The following is a 22,363-nucleotide window of genomic DNA, read 5'->3' as shown; positions in this document are numbered from 1 at the left end:
CACTGTGTGTTGCACACCCACAGCACATCTCAATTCACGCCGGCCACATCTTAAGTGTTTAATAGCCACATGTGGCTATCGTATTGGAAGGGGCTGAGAAACGAATTATAAGCACTGAGGTAATGGTGCTATTTATAGATATAGATCTGAGCCCAGCATTATACACTTAAATTTTATTTTATAAATGGAATTATCTCCTGATTATGAAGAGACTTTAGGCTTAAGCAAGAGCTGCTGGGCGCTTCCTCTCTGAACTACTCTTCCCCAGCCCCACCACACATACATCATCTTGGATTAGTCGGCTCAGACTTGAGACGGAAGCAGAACTAGCTCATTTCTTACAGTGGAAGCTATGAAGCCCGTTGTTACGTCGCATGCCACTGGAGGTGTTCGGCAGTCAGAGAATCTTTGTATCTTTACAGTCTGGACAAGTTTTATTACTTTTTTGACTCTTAGTTACTACATCTGTGAAGAGAATATTTGAACAATACTGTCCCCTTCTGAAACTCTATAATTTGGGAAAAGGGTTTTATTATGAGGTACTTAAAAGTTTTAAAGTTGACTACCATTGTGTAAAAACTTGTGCTCAGAAACCATTATACTCATATAAAAGGATAAATTAACTAAAATATATATATTTTTAAAAATCAGTTCATTATTTCTATAAGAAACAACTCTTCCGATGGCAAGATCCCACACCTAGCTGCCTCTGCACTAAGTATTCAACTGAATTATAGGAACAGTATGTAAAGAGAGGTAGTTATATCAAGTGAATTAATATCACAGTATTTAATGAATCAGACAGCAGTGTTGAAACCAAGTTATTTTAAACAGAAAAATCTAGTTTTGCTTTTAGGACACATATTCTAAAACCTAACAAATAATTTTTAAGTGTATTAGCAAGTGCTGCAAATCATTAAGTAATTGTCCATAATTCAGAGATGGAATGACAAAATAAATATAACCTTTTTCTCGTATGCCCGAGAATACTCGCCAGTGGTGCCTGCGGCTGCAGCATTTACCCCCAAGATAACTCACAGGTTACAGTCCTAACCTCGCCCCCAAAGTTTGCCACGGAACATCTCGCTCTTATCATTATTTTCACATCACTCTAGTATATCTCTAGTCTTTGGAAACAAAGGACATCATTCTATTTATAGTGTCCTGTTTTTAGTGGTCTGATCACTCAAAACATCAAATTTCAGAACCACTGTAACACCCAACATTCCTACACGTGATGTTAACTGAACACTGGCAATGAGCTGAACTTTATTTTTCTAAATGGAAAAGGGGATAGAGCATATGAAATTTAAGATGCAATTTTTGCAAATACAATTCTCAAAAATATTTGTATTAAAAATAGCTTTGGGTAATTTCAAAGAGGAGTCCATTAAAACCAACTCACTTCTTAGTATATGACTTACGAAAATAAATTCACATAAAAAATGTAGAAAACAGGAATGTTTTCTTAATTTTTTAATTTTCAGAATAATTAAGATATAACTTTATGTCTTTATAACTTATGCAATGCTGTCTGACATCCTGCTAAAAGTCTAACTCACTTCAGCCTCTAATATTTATTATTTATTCTATTACAGGCACTGTATCAGATGTAGAATTTTAAAGATGACAGTAGCATAGTCCTTATCCTAACTTCGAACACTTTGTGAAAACCACATGGCCCAGTTCTTTATTATTTCTATACTTGTTTTTACACTGTTGTGGTCCTATTCATTTAGATACAGTGCATGGGGTTAAGGCGATTCCCCCAAATTAAAAAAGGAAATGAGGTAAAACGAGCTTTCAAACTGTAGGTTATCAAAAAACTGAGTCTTGCTAGAAGGGCAGATCCTGCTTGGTGCTCAGGTGAATCAAACCTAGCTGTAGGTTTTAAGGCTGTTTTCTTGGGCTATTTTTGTTTGTTTGTTTGTTTGTTTTTAGTTAAATTCCACTTACTATATTGAGAATTTCAGTACAAACTTATCATACAGGTTTTAATTTTTTACAACAGATGTCACTCTCCAAAATGATATAGTCTTTAAACTTTGGTGGTCCAGAGTCTCCCACCACCTTGCCAGTCTCATAATACAATATGATTTGCTAGCTGTGTTAAAGCTTATGATGAAGACTCTTTCTACTTTTCTATGAGCTCAAGTGCTAACCAATCATATCATAACTATCTTTCTTTTTGGACTTTTCTTACACTTACATTAACTTTCTTATTGAGTATCAATTAACTCAGAGTCCTTCATTTCAATTAACCATTATTATCCTACTTTAAAAGCATATATTATTGCTAAATTGGTCAGACGGAGGCCCTGTATGTCAGCTACTTTTATCATTTCAGAACCACTGTAACACCCAACATGCAGTATCAGAAGATCCAAACTTATCCTGGCCTTTTCTACTGAAGACCTGGAATCAGGAACAATGTGACTTTGCCTAGTGTCGAGTACCATCAGGGACCAAACGCCGCACACTACGCACGTGCATGTGAGTAGCGGCAGGTGAAAACACTGCTGCGCCTGCTGTGGAGCCATTTTTGGGGAGGACTGAGAAAAATACATGTGTCCATGCGCGCGGGACGTCTTATGTCAAGGTTGGAGAACACAATCAGCTTTCAAATTCAACATATTACATCGCTATGCTTTAGTTTTAATATAAGGTTACGTTGACTACCAAGACTTTCTATTCTACTGACACTATATAAGCCAAAAACAGCAGGTCGAAAATTCATGGAAGCAAAAAAAAGAAAAGATTAAAAAACATAGACAGGAGTCATTAACCAAAGCAATTAGTAGGTAAGAAAATCAAGACAGAAACACGAGTTAATATTCGACACTAGCTTTCAGAACCCTGATATTATCGCGAGGTTTTGATCGAGAGGAGGACTTTTTGACGCTGTCAAGTGAAGGCAGATTCTGACACTTTTTACGCACAGATGCTGTAGAAACTGCCTATTGTGTGACCATTCATTACTGGTAGGACACAGAGCCAATTATTTTACCTCTGGGTTTGTTTCAGTTTGTCTGTTTAAAAAGGCAATAAAAAATACAAATTCCATAGGGTCTGCTGTAAGGATCTAAGTGAGTGTATGTAAAGTACTAATCAAGGTGAATGCTACAGGAAGTACCCCAAACAGATATTATATTAGGAAAGTATAATATCAGAATCAAGATTATCTTCACAGCACAGGTCTGTCTATTAGTGCTTAGTCAGTTCTGTAGAATACTAGAGCAATACAAAATATATATATATATATATATATATATACATATATAAATTCAAAAAAAAATAGTGGTCTGGAGAGTAGAGTTTACAAATCATATAACTGACAAATCTGAAATAGTAAACTTAGAAACAAAAAACAGTGTAGCCAAAAGGATTTTCTTCATTTATCTAAAGAGTAGTCGCTCGTAAATTTACTGATGAGACTATAAAACAAAAAATGATGAAATAAAACAGCTAAAATTGATGTTTCTGTAAATACAGTTTTATGGGACAGCCACAGCCACACCGACTTGGTTCTTTCGGGCTGTGGCTGCTTCTGAGTCACAATGGCAGAGCTGAGTAGTTCCACACATCCCGCTGCCACAGACTTAATGAGCCCCCCTCCTCCGATCTCATACATGACAACACAAACCCCAGTGTGAGCATATCAGGAGGTAGGGCCTTTGGGAGGTGACCAGGGCTGCAAAGTCCTCATAAGGAGGGGGTTGGTGCCTTATAAAAGAGACCCAAGATGGCTCCTTGTCCTTTCTGCCATGCGAGGACACAGGGAAAAGACGGTTTAAAAGCCACTAATTCAGTGAGGACCAGACACCAAATCTGCCATCACCTTGATCTTGGACTTCCTAACATCTAGAACTGCAAGACATGAATTTCTGTTGTTTTTCAGCCACCCAGTTGATGATACTCTGCTACAGTAGCCACATGGCCTAAAATAACCACAAAGGCACAAATATTTATTACCTGGCCCTTTATCAGAAACATGTGCTCCCCCAAATAAGATGAACATTTTATAATAAAAACATCTGTAGTATATTCTTAAATGAAAAAAATCGACACACAAAACTATGTGCAGGATGGTATTTCATAGAGGCGTGTGGGTGTGTGGTGTGTGGGTGTGTGGGTGTGTGTGTGTACACATGTGTGTTGAGAAAAGATTTTAAATATACCTTTAACCTAAGTATTAATAAAAACATTATGGATAAATTTTATTTTGGTGACTTTCTGTATTTTCCATATTTCTATAATGAATGTATATTAATTCTAGTATCAAATTAAAATGTAACTTTAATAAACGCAACAGAAGAGGAAACACATTTCTCTGTTGCAATAGAGAGAGAATTTAAATTTGCAGCAAAATTTTTACATAAAGGTCAAATAGTAACTATGTTAGGATTTATGGGTCATGATTTCTCTCACAACTATTCAACTTTGTCATTATAGTATGAGGTCATTCATAGACTATAAATGAATAAGCATGGCTATGTTCCAATAAAACTGTTTTTATTGACACAGTAATTCGAATTTCACAAAATTTCACATGTCACAAAGTCTTCATTTTTCCCCCCATCATTTAAAAATGTAAAAACTATTCCCTACATGCGGGCCATGCAAAAATTAGAACTGAGCTTTATCTGGCCTATGGCTTAAAAAAAAAAAAAAAAAAAAAAAAAAAAAGTAGTATTAGAGGAATCTGAATTTGGCCCATATTAATTTAAAATTTTAGTAGAATTCTATTCAGAATTTCAGTATCTGACTCTCTGCAATGGCTCTCATTTCATTTTTTAAATTTTTGTGAAAAAATAAAACTGCAATAATGATATATCATTTTATATTTTCTGATCACTGTTTTTCTGAGTTAGAAATATTATTCTAAGCATTTAATCTAGTAATGCCAACATATATTGTGTTAGCACTACAGTGTCCCGGAATCACAGACACAACATTTTGCCACCCAAATCTATACCAAAATAATCCACAGTCTACTGTATTTACAAAGGGTGAGATGTGAAGTCCACTTTTCTCTCCCCATTTTGATATAACAGATATGCAGTGGTATTAGAAAGTTAGTTTCAGCATTACACGTGTTACCTGAACCACTGCTGAGGTATCGCACTGCTGTGATCTGAACCGCGCCGAGCAGCAGTGCGAAAGGATGGGAGCATGACACACCCTCTGTGGCAACTACTCACCTTTACGACGCAAAAGCAGCCAAGGGCGGTCCGTAAAGAAATGAGTGTGGCTGTGTTCCAACAAAACTATTTACAGGTACCTAAATTTGAATTTCATATAATTTTTACATGTCATATGTAATTCATCTTTATTTATTTTCAACTATTTAAAAATAAAAAAAAAAACTCCTTAGTTCATGGTCGTGCAAAAGTGAGTGTTGGCAGTTTGCTAATCATTGCACTTGAGGAGAAAATCAGGGCCACTGAAGATCAGTGGCAGAAAAGTAGAATTAAAGTTAATATAAGACAACATTCCTAAAATTGTAATAGCATTTAAAAATAAAAAGAGCTACTTTGGGAAATAGCACGTGCATTTCATAGAAAATGCCAATCCCGAGCTATACAGCTGCCTGTCAGAAATGATAAGAAAGGGATTTGTGAATTGAAATGATGAGATCTGAAGTTTCTTCCAGGTATCATTTTTACAAATAATACTACTACAACTTATCCCAGGATCAATTCTAGGTTAATGTTGGTAATTGCTACATATTAGGGACAGAAAAAGATGGGAAGGGAGAGTGAGAACTAACATATAATAAATAATGGGTGTGGTATATATAAGAAACACTGTACAAAGCCAATCAGCAAAGAAAAGCCCCCAGACCAACATAAAAAACTAGCAAATAAACAAACGTACATAGATATGTTTGAAAATATTTTAATTTTTTTAAATTTTACCAGATTTTTTGATTAACTGACCAACTACTAATTCAAATTCCATAGAGGGTTTCCATTGTATACATTTAAAATTGTCATCACACATTTTTAAATTTTTACCTCATAAAGTGTGTTGTACGTGGTGACAGTCACAGTGTTTGTATGCAACATCAGCCTTTCTCCAAGAAGAGTGAAAAGACTATGGGTATGCATAATTTCAACTTTTCTCCTGGAGAAAAAGAGGGGGAAAAAAACATAAAATACTATGAAGTATACTGGACTTCCTATTCTTATGACTTTGAAATAAAGTACAATCTATAAGCAGATACAGAATCATATACATAATTATTTTAACTTCCATCTAAAAAAAAGAAATGAATCTATATCATAGCTATCTTCTAAAGTTCCAAAATTACTATTTAAACACTTCTCATATAAAATACCTGTACAAATTAAAATGTTTAATATACAAATTAGGAAACATTATATAAATGTTGACAGCTATTATTTTCAAATTTCTAAACTATAGGAGTTATTTTTACTAGGTTAAGATTATTGGTTTCTAACACAGAGCTCACAGAATTTTTAAATTCTTTTTGTCCAAATCTAAACTCTATAAAAGAGTCTATGACAAATTTTAATATCAAAAATTTTTAATTATAGTTAAAAGTATTCTAGCCTGATGTTGGAATTACATAGCAAAATAAAAGTAAAGAGGACTCATTGTTGCTTGTAGTTGTAGTTTGCCATTGGATTTAAAACATTTAAAACAAAAATGACAGTAAGAAAAAACAAGCCTTTCTTACTGTTGGCTCATTTAACTGTCCTCTCACCCAATCCATAATTAGGACAGAAGGCTCTATTAAGGCCTCCTGAGCACTTAGCTCTAGCTCAGGGAATTACTATACACCTTGTGTCACTGTTTTAGAATTCAAGATCTGGATCTTCTTCACTCCCAACCCAAGGTATTTCATTTGATTTTTTCTGGTTCCCTTTTGGGACTTGGCAACTATGACATAAACTGACTACGTAATTGCCAAACTCTTGTTCCTTCTTCCTGAGTCCACAGCTATACTGTAATTCCAGGCCATGTTACAGCTCGGCATGGCCACTGAACTGAGTTACAGCCCGTGAAATGTGGACCACTTTTAGACCAGGGCCATAGGAGAAGCATGCATGCGTGTCTCTCGTGCTCTTTCTCACATGGCATAAACACAGGAGCCACGTGATGGAGGCACAGACACAAGATGAAAATCGCAGCCTGGGTCTCTGAATCACGACTTGAGAGGAAACTGCCGGCTGAAGAACAGTGATTTGGATTTTATGTGAACAAGAAAGAAATGACCAGTTTGATTAAGTGACTGAAATGTTACAATTTGTCTTTCAGAGAAGCTAACATTACCTTAATATGGAAATCAAAAAACTGACCCATTTTTCTGCGTACCACTCACCTGGAAATCCTCTCTTCTAAACATCAGCCTCCACTCTCTACACTGCACGACAAAGGACTTAGGACAGCTGCTTCCCCTCACCCAGGCCTCCTTCTTCCAGGGACAGAAACAGCAAAACTACCTAAACCCATGAGAAGCTTGGGCATTTGTCTTGTGTTTGTGTTTGTAAAACACTTAAACGACATTGAAAAAGGTCAACTGGTCATTGAAAAGAGAAAAAAAATCAGGACTAATAGATATTATGGGACTATGGAGGGGAAGGCTCTAGTGTCTTCCAATTCAAGCCACATCCAGAAAAAAGGAGGCCTGAAACTTTCATTTGCTCCGAATTGGAAAAGAACAAATGCCAAAGCATAGCCCTTGATACACCTTTCTGGTACACAGAGCTGATAAGAGTTATCTATTCACGCTATCTGGTATTTAGAGTAATCTCTTAACTGTGCCCTTACAATTTCACCTAAGAAATTACAACCCTCCCGTTTATTTCCTAAGATGTTAAATGTTTATAGAGCAGCTTAATTCTAGCCTTTTGGGGGGTCTCGAAGAATGCTATGCATGCTGCACAGAAGAGATGCGTCAGCTTAAACAATGTCTACCACTAAATTTCGCTGCACAGGAGTCAAGAGCAGCTGCAAATGCCATCCGTTCTCTCAGGCAGAGTCGAGCTGGGGGCCTAGTCATCGCATGGTTTGCTTCTTTGGGACCCTCTAACAGAGACCCCTGCTACGCATCAGCTCAGGAAGGTCCCGCTGAGGCATATACTCTAGTGCCTATTTGCTTTACCTCTTGAATTTTATAGGATTTCCGCCCACTTGGGTTAAGAGGATTATCCTTTTTTAAAAAAAAAAAATACAGTACCTTTATTCTCATAAAAATTATACTATTTTTATCTTACTAAACATGCCATTGAAAACATATCTAACGTCCTTCACAAAACAAACAAGGTTTTTTTTGAATAGTCAAAGAAATATTTCTTGTAGCAAATTACAGAATATGCTAGAAGGGGAAAAAGAAAAAATAAACCTATAATTCTGTAACTCAGAGATAATCATTTTAAATATCAGTTTATCTTCTCCCAGATTAATTACCATACATATAAATATGAAAAATAAATATAGGTGATAGCAATACAACGAAAATAATTCTAGGTAAGGTCATTTGTAGCTTGTTTCCAAAAAATCAACAGTACACCGTGCTTTGAATTTTCATTGTCATCTAATACAATTGATAAGAATATGGCTTAATTTATCCATTCAGTACTGTAAGCCACTTATGTTATTTATGATTTTTTTCCACCAAAAACTTTGTGTCTTTAGGTCAATCTTTGGGCATAATTATTTCCTTATGTTAAATTATTGTTATAAAATGATGTGACTAAAAACTTTTATATTTTCTTTGTAAAATTTTGCAGTTTATGACCTCAAAAAGTATGTAGATTCCAACTTCTGCCATCAAAGTACACATGCATTTTATTGGCTTCAACAATCCTATGTAATATAATAATCATAAAAATTATGAATGGGATATGCAAAAATAGATCTTATTTTAATTTACAAGTAATGCTAATAAATGTTCGCTAGCCTTTTGACCACTTACATAACTTACAAGAACTACCTGATGCCATCCTCTGACCATTTTTTCTCTGTATGGCCACTTTTTTCCTACTGATTAGAAGAACTCTAGTAATATTAAGGGCATTACCCCTTTATCAAATAATTGACAAATATTTTCCATGTTTTGAATTTCAAGTTTTTTTGGAGGGTAACAGAGGTGGTTTTTAATTTTCATGAATGAAATCTATCAAACTTTAACCGTGTTATTTCTTTATTTGTTAATGTTGCAAAGACTATTGATCAGTAAATATTCCATATTCTTTCTCTTACAGTAGTTTCTATTTTAACTCACTTTCGTAATTATTTAATTGGTTTTACTAAATGATACACAACACAAAAATGCAAGTAGTGCAGGGAAATACAAAGCAGAAAGTTTTAGAATGCCACTAAAAGAAGTAACATTATAAACAATGATAAACATTAGAAATCTCTTTATGGAGAAGAGGAGAGAAAGGAGATAGAATAAGGAAGGAACAATAGGAGGAAGTCATACTAATGGGATCATTCTAAATGTTATTTTAAACGAAAAGCATCAAATATAATTTTATTCATATTTAACAAAGTGGAAAGAAGTGGACATAAAACTAAAAAAATATTTCTTTAATTTACAAAATAAAAAGCCTTATGAGAGTCAGGTGACTTTCTTCATCAAAAGAGATGTTATTGAATAAAAGAGTGAAGTGATATATATTTTAAATAAACATTTCAGTTTGGGAAAGTATTAGTTATTCCTTTATATTAAAAACAGGTAATCGGCACTCCCACCCTTTGTTACCTCTCAGTTTTTGTGATCTATATTGCTATTTTACCATCATCAAGGTTTAAAACATTTAGTTGTTACGTCTTGGTCTATTTTAAATTCTGTTCCTTGACCCTGTCTTCACCATTTCTGGTTTCATTCTTTTGGCTCGTCTCTCCAATGGATAAAGGTCATTCAAGAGATCATGAAGTCAGTCTTCTGAATTTTGACTTGGTATCTATATACTTAACACCTGGTAATGAGGATCTAACATTCTTGGGTCACATGTTCTCTCAGAACCTGTAGACATTGCTTTATTTCTTTCGGCATCAAGTGTAACTGCAGAGAACCCTGAGTGCTACCAAATGTTTAACCAGATGAAGGCAACTTCTTTTTTTGTCTAATTATAGGAATTATCTTTTATCTCTAAACTTCAATTTACATACTATATGTCTCTGTGTTGATCACTGTCACATTTTTCTAGAATATCATATGTTTTTCCTATACACAAATGAGTTCTTTCTTTATCTCATGGAGTACTTCATCTTTTGTTTGGTTCTGCCCTCCAGAGACTCTGGTTATCATTAGGTTACACTGTTCTCCGTATCTCATTCTCTCTATATTATATACATTTCCTAAAATCGTTATATAATTTAGGTCATCAATTTGTTCCCTTAACTCTTCAAGTTCCTTTTCATCTCATTTTGTTTTTTATTATCTTGTTCTTGACAGCTTATTGAATTTATATTCTTGCAATTTATTCTGTAAGTCAAAAGATTATTACCTTCCGTTCCTCAATAGATGTTTCCTCTGGACTAAATACTTGTCCTTTACTCATTTCTTTGTCTCTCTCCTTTTGTAGTGTCATATTAGTGTGATTTCTTTGCCATCTTTTCATCTTGGTTATGCTTATGCATTTTGTTATAGTATTTATTCTGTTTTTATACAGTTTGTGTACTACTCATCGTCTCTCTTTATTCACACTGAAATTTGCTTTGTCACATAAGATAGTTTTCAGGGCCAAGCATTTCATGTTTTATTTACTTTTCGGGTATAAAGGCTTTAATTGGACAGAAAAAGGACAGCTTGAGGCTGTGCACAGATTTTATTAGAGCAACAGTACTACTCTCTTCTGAGACCGTTTTTTAAAAATTGTCTCTACTGAAGTTCAGTATACTTAAGGGGATAGATATATCTCACTCTCAGGGAGAAATCATCTCAGGATTTGGACTGATCCTCCAACTGATAAGAAAAGACCTGGAACTTTGACTTCCCTCACAGCATGTCAGCCTTAGTTGTTCAATGTCCATGTCTCTCCCAGCAATTATTTTCCCCCACCCACGTTCGAAAGAAAACAGGGATACTTAATAAGTTTCCATCATTCCATTGTGGGAGAAATACGAATTCTATTGATTATGCAGGCACAGGAATGGATTACGAATACCTACGAACTCAACCCATAATCTTCTGGTTCTTTCTTTAGCTATCAAAAATTTTTTTATGAGACAGATGATAGTAATAGTAGTTGTAATTTTAAAAAGATACTTAGTACTTACTTTGTATCAACATTTCCATGAGGTAAATTCTACTACTACTTCATTTTCACAAGGGGGAACTGAGGTAGCGGGCAGGTAACTAAGACACATTCCCAGAGATTCAAACCCTAGCAGTCTGAGACAACGGTGGGTATGTATAACTACTACATTACTACATTACGATGGATGAGCAATCACGTGAAAGAACTTAAAACAGTTGAGAAAGATTTGATTAGAGGAGGTGAGGTTTATAGGAGAAAGGTAAACTACTATAAATTGAAAGCAAGGAAGGAGTCCAGAAATGTGCTAGAAATTTCCAGGCAGTATCAGGAAAATGTTGAACTAGATTATAACTGGTCTTCAAAGTCAGGCAAAAGGGTTTTATGCAAAAGGGAAGTTAATTTTAACTAACGTAACCACTACAGAGAATAGAGTATTTCTAGATATCCTCTTTACCAACTTCATTATAGACAATGGTTTCAATAGAATAACTATCAAATATATTTGTTGCCAGCTGTCAATATTTTGAGTGCATTACTTTATGTAATGCAGCTTTCTTTACTTGGTTGGACCTATTTTTTCTTTTTCTTTTCTTTTTTTTTTTTTTAAAGAAGGCTCTATTTTACTATTTACTATTTACTTCATTAGGTTCAGATGAAGAAAATTCTTTCAGCTCTCTTATCAACTTGATCTAGAAGTCCACAATTTCAAATGTTTATTCTCTCTAATATTTGCTTTTGATTTTTTTTGGGGGGGGGTGCATAAGAGAAGAAAGGGGAGACATGGTTTAAGGTCTGTTCTGAACTTCTCTCTGTCCAATTCAGAAATTAAACAATTTTCCATCATCAGTATTGGATAATTCACATTTTAATCATGTCCCTAGTATCTAACATACATACATTAAGTAGTATGTATTCACCTATTTCTTAGCTCCTGCCCTGGTATCAGGTCTATTAGATTTATCACAATAAGTGGGGTTTCCATTTACCTTTTTTAGCTCTTTGTCCTGGTATAAGATCTATTAGACTTATCACATATCCACTTTATTCGCTTTTTAAAAAGTTCTTGCCTTGGTATAAAGTCTATTAGATGAATCATGATACACACATTCTTATTTTTTAATCTTTCATTGATGCTTTTACTCATTTGTTCATCGGAGGTTTACAGAAGTTTTATAAACTTTAAAATAAAACCTGGAATTTTTTCCAAAACATTATGTTAACAAATTGATTTATTACAATTCAACCTTTATATAATTGAGTCTTTCCATTAAAGCGGATAATATAGTTCTTCACTTACTACAATTATAAAACATTTTTTATGGTTTTTAAGAAATAATTTATAATTTTACCTATATTTTCAATTTATTTTCTAGTAAATTGAAAGTAAAAACACTTTACACTACTGTTCTATTATTCTATATTAAGAATCATTATTTATTCAACTACTGGACACTACTATGCTTTTTAATTTCCTTCAATTTATCAGGACAATTGTAAGATTATGAGATTTTAACCTACATTTCCTCAAATTTTTACTTTGATGCTAAAAATGAATAAGCTATTCAAACTCAACAATATAAGCACCTATCGGTGTTTACAAGAGATCTATCAAAACACAACTAAGGATTATGAAACCACAGGACAGGTTTGTCAAAATATCAGATAATGATTACTAGTGAAACAAAACAGTTATGTTCTGGGCTCCTGTGCATTCACCTGTTCATTAATGACTTGATATTCTTCTTCCCAACTTTTATTTGATGGAAGAAAGTATATATATGTATAGAGACACAATAATATAATATTTTTTAATATTTAGAACAAAATGATGTTATTACTAAGAACCAAAAGATGACCTACTCTATGTTGCTATAGAGTAATACATTTCTTCATCATTTTTATAATTTGCCCTATAATTCTAAAAGCTCTTCTTCAGTCTGAATCTCTCCATTTTATCTTAATAATAAAGTATGAAAAAGTCTTACCCATTTTATTGGTTCCTTCAAGAAAATCACCTTTGTAGTTAGTGATCCCTTCAACAGTTTTTATTATCTATTTTGTTGATAATAGCTTTCATCTTTATTAATTTGTACTAGTTTAAATGGTTGTCTTTTAATTAATGTAATATGAGTATGCATTCTAATTTTTAATTTTTATTCTTTAATATTGGGATTATTTACTTCTGAGTAAATTTTGCTACAATGCATAGATCTCTTTAGATAACTTCTGATTCTCCTTTTATTTTATTCTGTTCACTAAGGGATATTTTGGACTGTTTCTTAATTTTTAAGAACTTGAGTTTTTTTTTTTTGCTCAACTTCTTTTGATTTCTAATTTTGTTACATTATGGTCGGAGAATAGACAATAAAATCTCTTTGTCCACACTGTTAATTTTATGGCCAATGACATGCTTTTTTTTTTTTTTTAAGTAAGTGTTCTATAGCCATAAAGTATATTCTTAAAAGATGTAAAATTGAACATATATCTACTGAATCAAGATCTATGACTATATATTTAACTTCTCTATATTGTTATGTATTATCTATTCAATTGGTCCAATTCTGAAAAAAGATATACTATCTATTATTATTATACTTTATCAAGTTTTTATTGCCTCTCTAATGTTTTGATTTACATATTTGACTGCAAGCTTTGATGCTTTCAAGTGTATAACCATAAGAAAATCTCTGTACCATCATCAATGTATAATGTCATTCTAGATTGTTTTGAACTTCTAATTTAAAATTGCATCCTCTCTGTTCTGTACTTTCAAATTCCATCCAATTTTAACAGTGCCAGCAAACTTCTGCTTTGTTTTTGTTATCCCTTCCCTTACCTGTTCATTGTTTTTAAAGCCTGATTTTTTAAAAAAGAGAGGAAATTATATAATACTCATGTAGCCATCAAAAAAGCATCAAAATAAGCACACCTGGACATTGTCCATCATTCTTTTAGTATATTTCAGGGTAAACGATATCATGAATTTTGTGGGTTTTACTCCATTTTCTTTACATATTTTGGAAGTTTAAATAAATGGTATCATTATTATGTATTCTGCAGCTTACCTTATTGCTTTATATTAGGTTCATGAAAGTTAAGTTGATAGTTTCTCTATGTTAAAAAGGGAATTACTTAGTCATAGAGTATGAGTTTTTTTCACCTTTTTGGAAATTATAAATGTGTTCTCCAATATGACTGTACCAATTATACAATTCTACCAGTGATTTGAAAGGTTCCCTTACTCACATCTTTGCCAACACTTGATATCATCAAAAATTTTAAAGTTTACTATCATAAAGGGCTAAATGCAACTTTTTTATTTGCACTTTTTTTATTGCAGTGGAAGTTGAAGATCTTTCCATATGCTTACAGTGAATTCAGGTTTCCTCTCAGGTGAAATGACTGTTTATATTACTCATGCTCTTCATGGTTTTTCTTTCTTATTTGTTTACATGATTTTTCATATATTTAGAATATAAATCCACTACATTCCAGATAAATGGTAAATATCTTCTCTTACTGTGTGGCTTGTCTTGTTACTTTTGAAATTGTATCTTTTAAAGCATTTTTTACTTTAATGGCCAAGTTTATCAACTTTTTCCTGGATGACTTTTGATTGCCTATTTATCATTTTAGAAACACTTCCTTAATCCAAGGTGATAACACTATTATCCTACATTTTCTAAGAGATTTAAATTTTGCATTTCAAATTCTTATTAGCTTTATTGAGATATAATATACACAACATAAAATTCACACAACTTATAAGTGCATAATTCAGGGATTTCTTAAAAACCTTACAGTCACTCAATCGTCACCACTCTGCAGTTTAAAACCTTTTCATCACCTTGAAAAGTTCCCTTGTGCTCATTTGTTGATAATCCCCACTCCCACTGCTAGCCCGACATAACCACTAATCTGAATTCCTGACATTTCATATAAAAGTAATCCTACAATATTTAGTCTTTTGCATCTGGCTTTTATCATTCAGAATGATGTTTTAGCACTCATTAATGTCATAGCGTACATCAGTAGTTTCCTTTTAATTGTGCAATAATATTCCATTGTGCGGATATCTACTTTATCCATTCACCAATCAATGAAATTGGGCTTCTTTCCCGTTTGGGGGTATTATAAAAAATAGTCCTGGAACATCCATGCATAAGTCTAGGTATGGACATACACTGTCCTTTCTAGGTATGGACATACATTGTCCTTTCTAGGTATGGACATACATTGTCCTGGAAATGCTGGGTTTTATAGTGTTACATTTTGTTACACTTTTAAAGAAACTGGAAAATCCTTTTGGTTCCAGCAACTATGGAGAAGTAGGTAAATGCTATGCTCACCTCGTCTCACAGCCACATCAAAACTAAACTAAACTACAGAACTAAACTACAGAACTAAACTACAACTAAACTACAGAACAGCCATCACTGAGAGTCACCTGAAGTCTAGCTGAATAGAAGCCTTACAAGTGGGGACACACAGAAGAGGCCACCTTGAGACTGAGAAAAAGTTTTTAACTTAAAAAAAAAGAAAAAAAGAAAATTCTTGTGGAACATAGCTAGAGCTTATTACATTCCCATCAGCAATGCATGAAGATTCAAGAAATTGTTACATATTATGGGTTTGCTTTTACTCAAATTAAAGCATTTTATTTTTATCTTTGTGATTTCATTTTGACCCAGGTGTTCTTTAGAAGTATATTGTTTACTTTCCAAATATCTAGCAACTTCTCACATCTCTTACTGATTTCTAATTTAATTCTGTCGTGTCAAAGAACATATTGAGCTTGATTTCAATTCTTTTAAGTTTATTGAGACTTGTTTTATGTTCTATAGCTCAATTCCATAATATATCCGGAAGAACACTGTATATGCACTTGAAAAAATTTATGCTGTCTTGAGGTAGACTGTTCTATAAATGTCAAAATTCGACACCATCTTGAACAGGCGTGGTGAAACAGGCTTTCATTATTTGTTATTGAAAGAGAATGCTCTTAACATTTCATTCCTAAATTGGACTATGGTAAATTTTGGTAGCTATATGTTATTGGGTTAAGGAAATCATTTTCTATGGCTTCCTAAGAATTTTTATGATGAATTAGCACTAAATTTTATTTAAAAAATTTATGCCTATTTTAATTATATAGCTAGTCTTTAATGTGTTAATAAATAGATCATATTAAAAGATATCCTGATATTAAACTACCCTTAGATTCAGCATAAAATTGAAATAGTTGGGGGAGGGAATGTGAAACACCTTTCTTTTTTTAATATAAATATTTTCAGCTAAAATTGCTTCCAATTCCACTTAGGCTAATTCTCAGGAGTGCAATCATATATAATTTTCAATATCTTCTGAGTCTATTTTATAATTTGCACAATAATTTCTTCTTATGAGTTGTTTGTGATTTCCATTGTCATAGATTGATTTTTATCACTGATTTCTTGTTTAATTGTACTGTGGGTGAAAAGTAATTTATATAATGATTATTTAAATTTATATAGACAATTTAATGGCTTCGTTTGAACAATTTTTATAGTTTTGTGTGTGCTTGAGAATAATCTATATGCTAATCAAGTCACTGGATATTTTTGTTCAAATTTATAGTTTAATTTTTTTTTGTAATTGCTCTTTTAAAAAAATAATATGTCCTCTGCCCATTTTTAATTTGATTGTTTGGTTTTCTGATGTTGAGTTCTTTGTATACTGTGAATATTAGCCCTTTATTGAAAATGCTGTTTACAAATATAAAAACTTGGCCAACAAAAATGAAAAGATGTTCAACTACACTAGCCAGTAGGGAAAGGCAAATCAAAGCCACAATGAGATACCACTTCACACCTGTTAGAATGGCTGTCATTGACAAGACAAGTGTGGGAGAGGTCGTAGGGAAAAAGAACCCCCATACACTGCTGGTAGAAATATAAACTGGTATAGTCGCTATGGAAAACAGTATGGAGGTTCTTCAAAAAAGAAAGAATAGAATTAGCATATGACCCAGCAATCCTTTTCTGGTTATCTACCAAAAAAAAAAAAAACTGAAAACATTTATCCATAAAGATATATGCACCCCGATGTTCAGTGCAGCATTATTCACAGTGGCCTAAATATGAAAACGACAGACGGCCCTTCGATATATGATTAGATAAAGAAGATATGGTACATATATATAGTGTAATATTACTCAGCCATAGAAAAGATAAAATGCTGCAATTTTTGACAACATAAATGGATCTTGAGAATATCATGCTAAGCGAAATAAGGCAGACAGGAAAACCTGAGAACCATATGATTTCACTCACATGCGGGATATAAAACTGGAAGCAACAAAAGAACAGGACAAACAAACAAACACTGATAGACACAGACAACAGTTTAACGGTTACCAGAGGGAAAAGGGGGTGCAGGGGGGGTCGATAAGGGTCAAGGGGGTCAAATATATGGTGACAGAAGGAGATCTGACTTTGGTGGTAAACATACAATTCAATATACAGATGACATATTATTTAATTGTACACTTAAAGCTATATAATTTTATTAACCAATGTCACCCAAACAAATTTAATATAAAAATCAAGAAAATACAAAGAATATGTTAAAATTCCTAATTATTATGATTTCCCTTTCAAATTTAGCCAATTTCGCTTTCTATACCTCACCTACGCTGTTAAGTGTATAGGCATTTGAAACTGTTTTATCCTCCTGGTGAATTTTACCTTTATCATTACATGGTGCCCCGCTTTAGCTTCATTAACTTTTCTGTCATTAACTTTATTCTGGTTTATTTAAATATTGGTCTACCAGCTTTTATCACTAAATTTTAAAGATAAGTAACATTTATTTGGTTAAAAAAACCAAACAGATGAAACAGAAACAAATTCAGATACAGAGGACAAATTGATGGCTGCCAGATGGGAGAGAGGATTGGGGGATGGGTAGAAGAGGTGACAAGATTAAGAAATACATATTGGTAGCTACAAAATAGTCACAGGATACATAGCATAGGGAATATAGTCAACAATATTGTAATAACAGCATAATTCCAGGTGGGTATAGACTTACTGGAATGATCACTACTTAAGTTATATAAATGTCTAATCAGTATGTTGTACACTAGAAGCTAATATGAGTGTCAATTGTAATTGAAAAGTTTTTTTTTTAATTTTAAGTGATGGCAATAAAAAGAGATAGAGAGATGTCACACTAAACTCAGACCTCTCCCCTCTGGTTATGCAGCCCCCCGCCCCAAACAGGTAAACATTTTTCTTGGTTTCTTATTTGCGTATCATCTTCTCCCCACACACCTTTTTAAATCGATTTGACTTTTTAGGGTAGTTTAGGTGTAAAGCAAAATTGAGCAGAAAATACACAGAGTTCCCATCTACCTCCGGGATCCACGCAGGCCATGTACTCTCAGCTTCCCCCGCTATCGACATCCCCCATCAGAGTGGTACATTTGTTCCAGTTGCCTTTCGGCTTTTATATCCACTCTGTTTCATTGAGTTATAACTAACATATAACGCTGCATTAGTTTACGGTGTTCCACATGACTTGTTATACATGTATATTGCAAAATGAGGACCAACGTAAATTTAACATCTATCACCTCATTTATTTACAAAATTTATTTTCTCGTGATGAAAACTTTTAAGATCTACTCTCCTAGCAATATGTGATGCAATATGGTTAACAAGTCAGAATACTGTACTTTACGTCCCAGAACTTATTTACCTGATAACTGAAAGCTTGTACCTTTTCACAGTCACCCATTTCCTCCGCTCCCCACTTCTTGCCTCTGGAAACCACCTTATCTGTTCTGTTCCTATGAGTTTGGATTCTTTGGTTTCCACATGTAAGTGGGATCATAAGAGTAGTTGTCTTCCTGTGTCTACTTATTTTACTTAACATAATACCCTTGAGATCCATCCATGTTGTCACAAATGGCAGAATTTCATTAGGTTTTATAGCTGAATAATATTCCTTTATCTAAAGAAAGATCTGTACCCCCAAGCTCATTGCATTATTTACAAATGGTTAAAACATGGAAACAACCTTAGTCTCCACATTTTCCTTCTCCATTTATTCATCAATAAACACTTCAATTATTTCCATGATTTGATTATTTATAAATAATGCCATAATGAACTTGGGGGTGAGTATTAATATATCTCTTTGAGAGAGTGATTTCATTTCCTTTGGAGATATTCACAGAAGTGGAATTGCCGAATCCAATGGCAGTTCTATTTTTAATTTTTTCAGTGAACTCCACACCATTTTCTATACTGGCTAAGATCTTCATATCAACAGTGCAGAAGAGTTCCCTGTGCTCAACATCTTCATCAACGTTTGTTATTTCTTGTTATATCCTGTTTTTTGATGATAGCCATTAAAAGAGGCATGAGGTGATATCTCATTTTGGTTTGGTTTGCATTTCCCTGATAATTAGTGATGTTGAGCAGCTGTTCATGTACTTATTGGCCATTAGCGATTTCCATGATTTCTTTGGAAATTCAGATCCTCTGTTAATTTTTGAATTAGATTGTTTTTGTGCTGAGTTACATGAATTCTTTATACATCTTGGATATTACCTTCTTGTTAAATATGATTTATAAATGTTTTCCTCCATGCTAAAGATTGCCTTTTCATTTCGTTGATGGTTTACTTTGCTCTGCAGAAGCTTTTTAAATTTTCAGTCTCACTTGTTTAGTTTGCCTTTTGTTGCCTTTGTTTTGGAAGCCAAATCCAAAAAAATCATTGCCAAGACCAAGGTCTAGGCGCTTACCTGCTATGTTTTCCCCTAGGAATGTAATAGCTTCAGTTTTATGTTCGTTCAAATCCATTTAAAATTAATTTTTGTGTATGGTGCAAGATAGAAGTCCAGATTTAACTTTGCATGTGGCTGTCCAGTTTTCCCAACACCACTTATTGAAGAGACTGTCCTTTCCCCATTATATATTCTTGGTTTATGTGTCATAAAGTAATTAACCATATATTTATGGGTTGTTTCTGGACTCTCTGTTTTGTTCAATTTATCTGTGTCTGTCTCTTTTTATGCTAATCCTACACTGTTTGGTCACTACAGTTTTGTAATATAGTTTGAAATCAGGAAACGTGAAAGCTTCAGCTTTGTTCTTTCTTAGATGTTTTGGCTATTTAGGGTCTTTTGTAATTGCATATAAATGTTAGGATTATTTGTTCTATTTCTTTGAAATATGTCATTGCAATTTTCATAGGGATTATATTAAATCTGCAGATTGCTTTAGGTAGTACAGACATTTTGGCATTATCAGTGCTTCTATGAGACTAGAACATCTTTTCATTTGTGTCCTCTTAAATTATTTGATCACTGTTTTATAGTTTTCAGTGTACCCACCATTCACCATCTTGGTTCAATTTATTCCTAGATATTTTATTCAATGAAACCTTTCATTCTTTCTCCATTATCTCTCAACTTTCTTTCCTATTTGTCATCTTTCTCTTGCCGCTGTATTCTAGATAATCTCATTATTTCTATCAACCAATTCTTACTTAAGTTTTAATAAGCTGTTTAACATGTCCATGGAGTTGTTAATTTTAATTATTAGCTTTTCATTTCTAGAAGTTACTTTTATTTTTAAGCTCCATGATTTGTTTTAATATTATCTTGTTTCTTAAGAATTATTTCTTCTATTATGTGTGATTTTCATTTTTTGGCATATGAGAATTTCTCTTACTTTTGTGTGCTCAGGTATATTTCTAAAAGGATTTTTGATGTGTTTCATTCAACATTTCTAAGTTTTTAATAGTACAAAGTGCTTCAGGATATCTTGTTTTACCTACCATTTTTTCCCCAAGAATTTTAATAGTCACACAGTCTCCTGTTTTCTACAACTTTATGTTTTCTTTCACTTTATCTTGTTGGTCCATGATTTCAGATCTTCCTTTCCAATTCTGAGTAAATTGCAATTGAGCAAAAGGGGCAGAATATCCCTGCAGTATACTACCTGACTCTCAAATGCTCTTTTAAAAACAAAAATCAAAGGTTCAACCACAGCCCCCACCACTAGATCTATTTCACTGAGTACAGTTTGATGACTCCAGCTTATCTCCTGCCTCTGGCTGTTAGGTCCCTTTAATGTACTGTTATTTCATTTTCACACAGTTGAGGTCCCTCTAACTACTGTGAATTTTACATAATGGGATCCCTGCAAGTGTCCTAAGGTAAAGGATCCTCTAAGTTCACAGAACTATAGTATAAAACTTAGCAAGCATGCTCTAAGTGCTGGAGCCAGCATCCTAGCACTCCAATATCTCTATACTCTCACAAGTTCAAGGACAGGTAAGATTGATTCCATCATTTCAGGCACTTCTCAGCCTTCTGGTGGTCACTTACACAGAAACCAATGTTAACATTCCTGGGGCAGGGGAGAGGGGGTGATGCAAAGGAGATGAGACAGAACAAGAGGAAGAAATATCTGAGAACAAACTCCTCTCAAGATTTGCAGCTTTTTAGTCTTTGCCTTAGGTCTCTAAGATAATTCTTCAGCTGACTGTGATTGCCATGGGAGAGAAAATCCCTCAGCAGTTGTCTTGTTTTCTCTGCTGGTACCCCAAATGAACACCAAGATGCATTTTTACTCAGATACATATGGAAACCAACATTTGCCTAAAGAGAAGACAACCTGCTGTGAGTTGAGAGTAGATGGGAAAGAGGAGTCTTCCCAACTGTCACACTCCCAGAATCCACATCACTACTTATAGTACACAACTGGCTCTGCCAAAAAACAAACAAACAAACAAACAAACAAACAAAAACTGGATGAATCTCAACCAGTGCGAAAGGTTAAAAAACTGTCAACACATAACAAGCCTGTGACTAACTATATAGACAGCAAGCTGATTCATTTAACAACAGTACGTTTTATAGTATGATAATCTTGGAGAAATTACCCAGAAATTACAGTGTTTGTTAAGACTTCAGACAAATTTATTTAGTTGTGAATTTTATATGCACAGTAAACATTCAGTAATATGTGCTTTAAAATTTTATATGCTAAAATTATCATAGTTGTATTACAAAAGAGCATCTGGATATTAAAATGTTTTTATTTTTTAATTACAGATGACATACATTATAT

At 33.5% G+C, this 22,363-nt stretch overlaps 1 protein-coding gene across 16 annotated transcripts in view; it reads right to left on the bottom strand.

Annotated features, from left to right (window-relative positions):
• The window catches only part of NBEA (neurobeachin), a 611,133-nt gene that overhangs the window by 432,997 nt on the left and 155,773 nt on the right, over window positions 1-22,363 (bottom strand). For all 16 annotated transcript variants that reach the window (XM_036228295.1, XM_036228296.1, XM_036228300.1 and 13 more), the window contains one exon: window positions 6,018-6,126. In XM_036228295.1, the coding sequence (XP_036084188.1) occupies window positions 6,018-6,126 (109 nt within the window). The remainder of the gene's footprint in view (window positions 1-6,017; window positions 6,127-22,363) is intronic.

The sequence above is a fragment of the Rousettus aegyptiacus genome, unplaced genomic scaffold (assembly GCF_014176215.1).
Source record: "Rousettus aegyptiacus isolate mRouAeg1 unplaced genomic scaffold, mRouAeg1.p scaffold_m13_p_11, whole genome shotgun sequence".
Lineage (NCBI taxonomy): Eukaryota > Metazoa > Chordata > Mammalia > Chiroptera > Pteropodidae > Rousettus > Rousettus aegyptiacus.
This window is presented reverse-complemented; position numbering and strand designations above follow the sequence as displayed.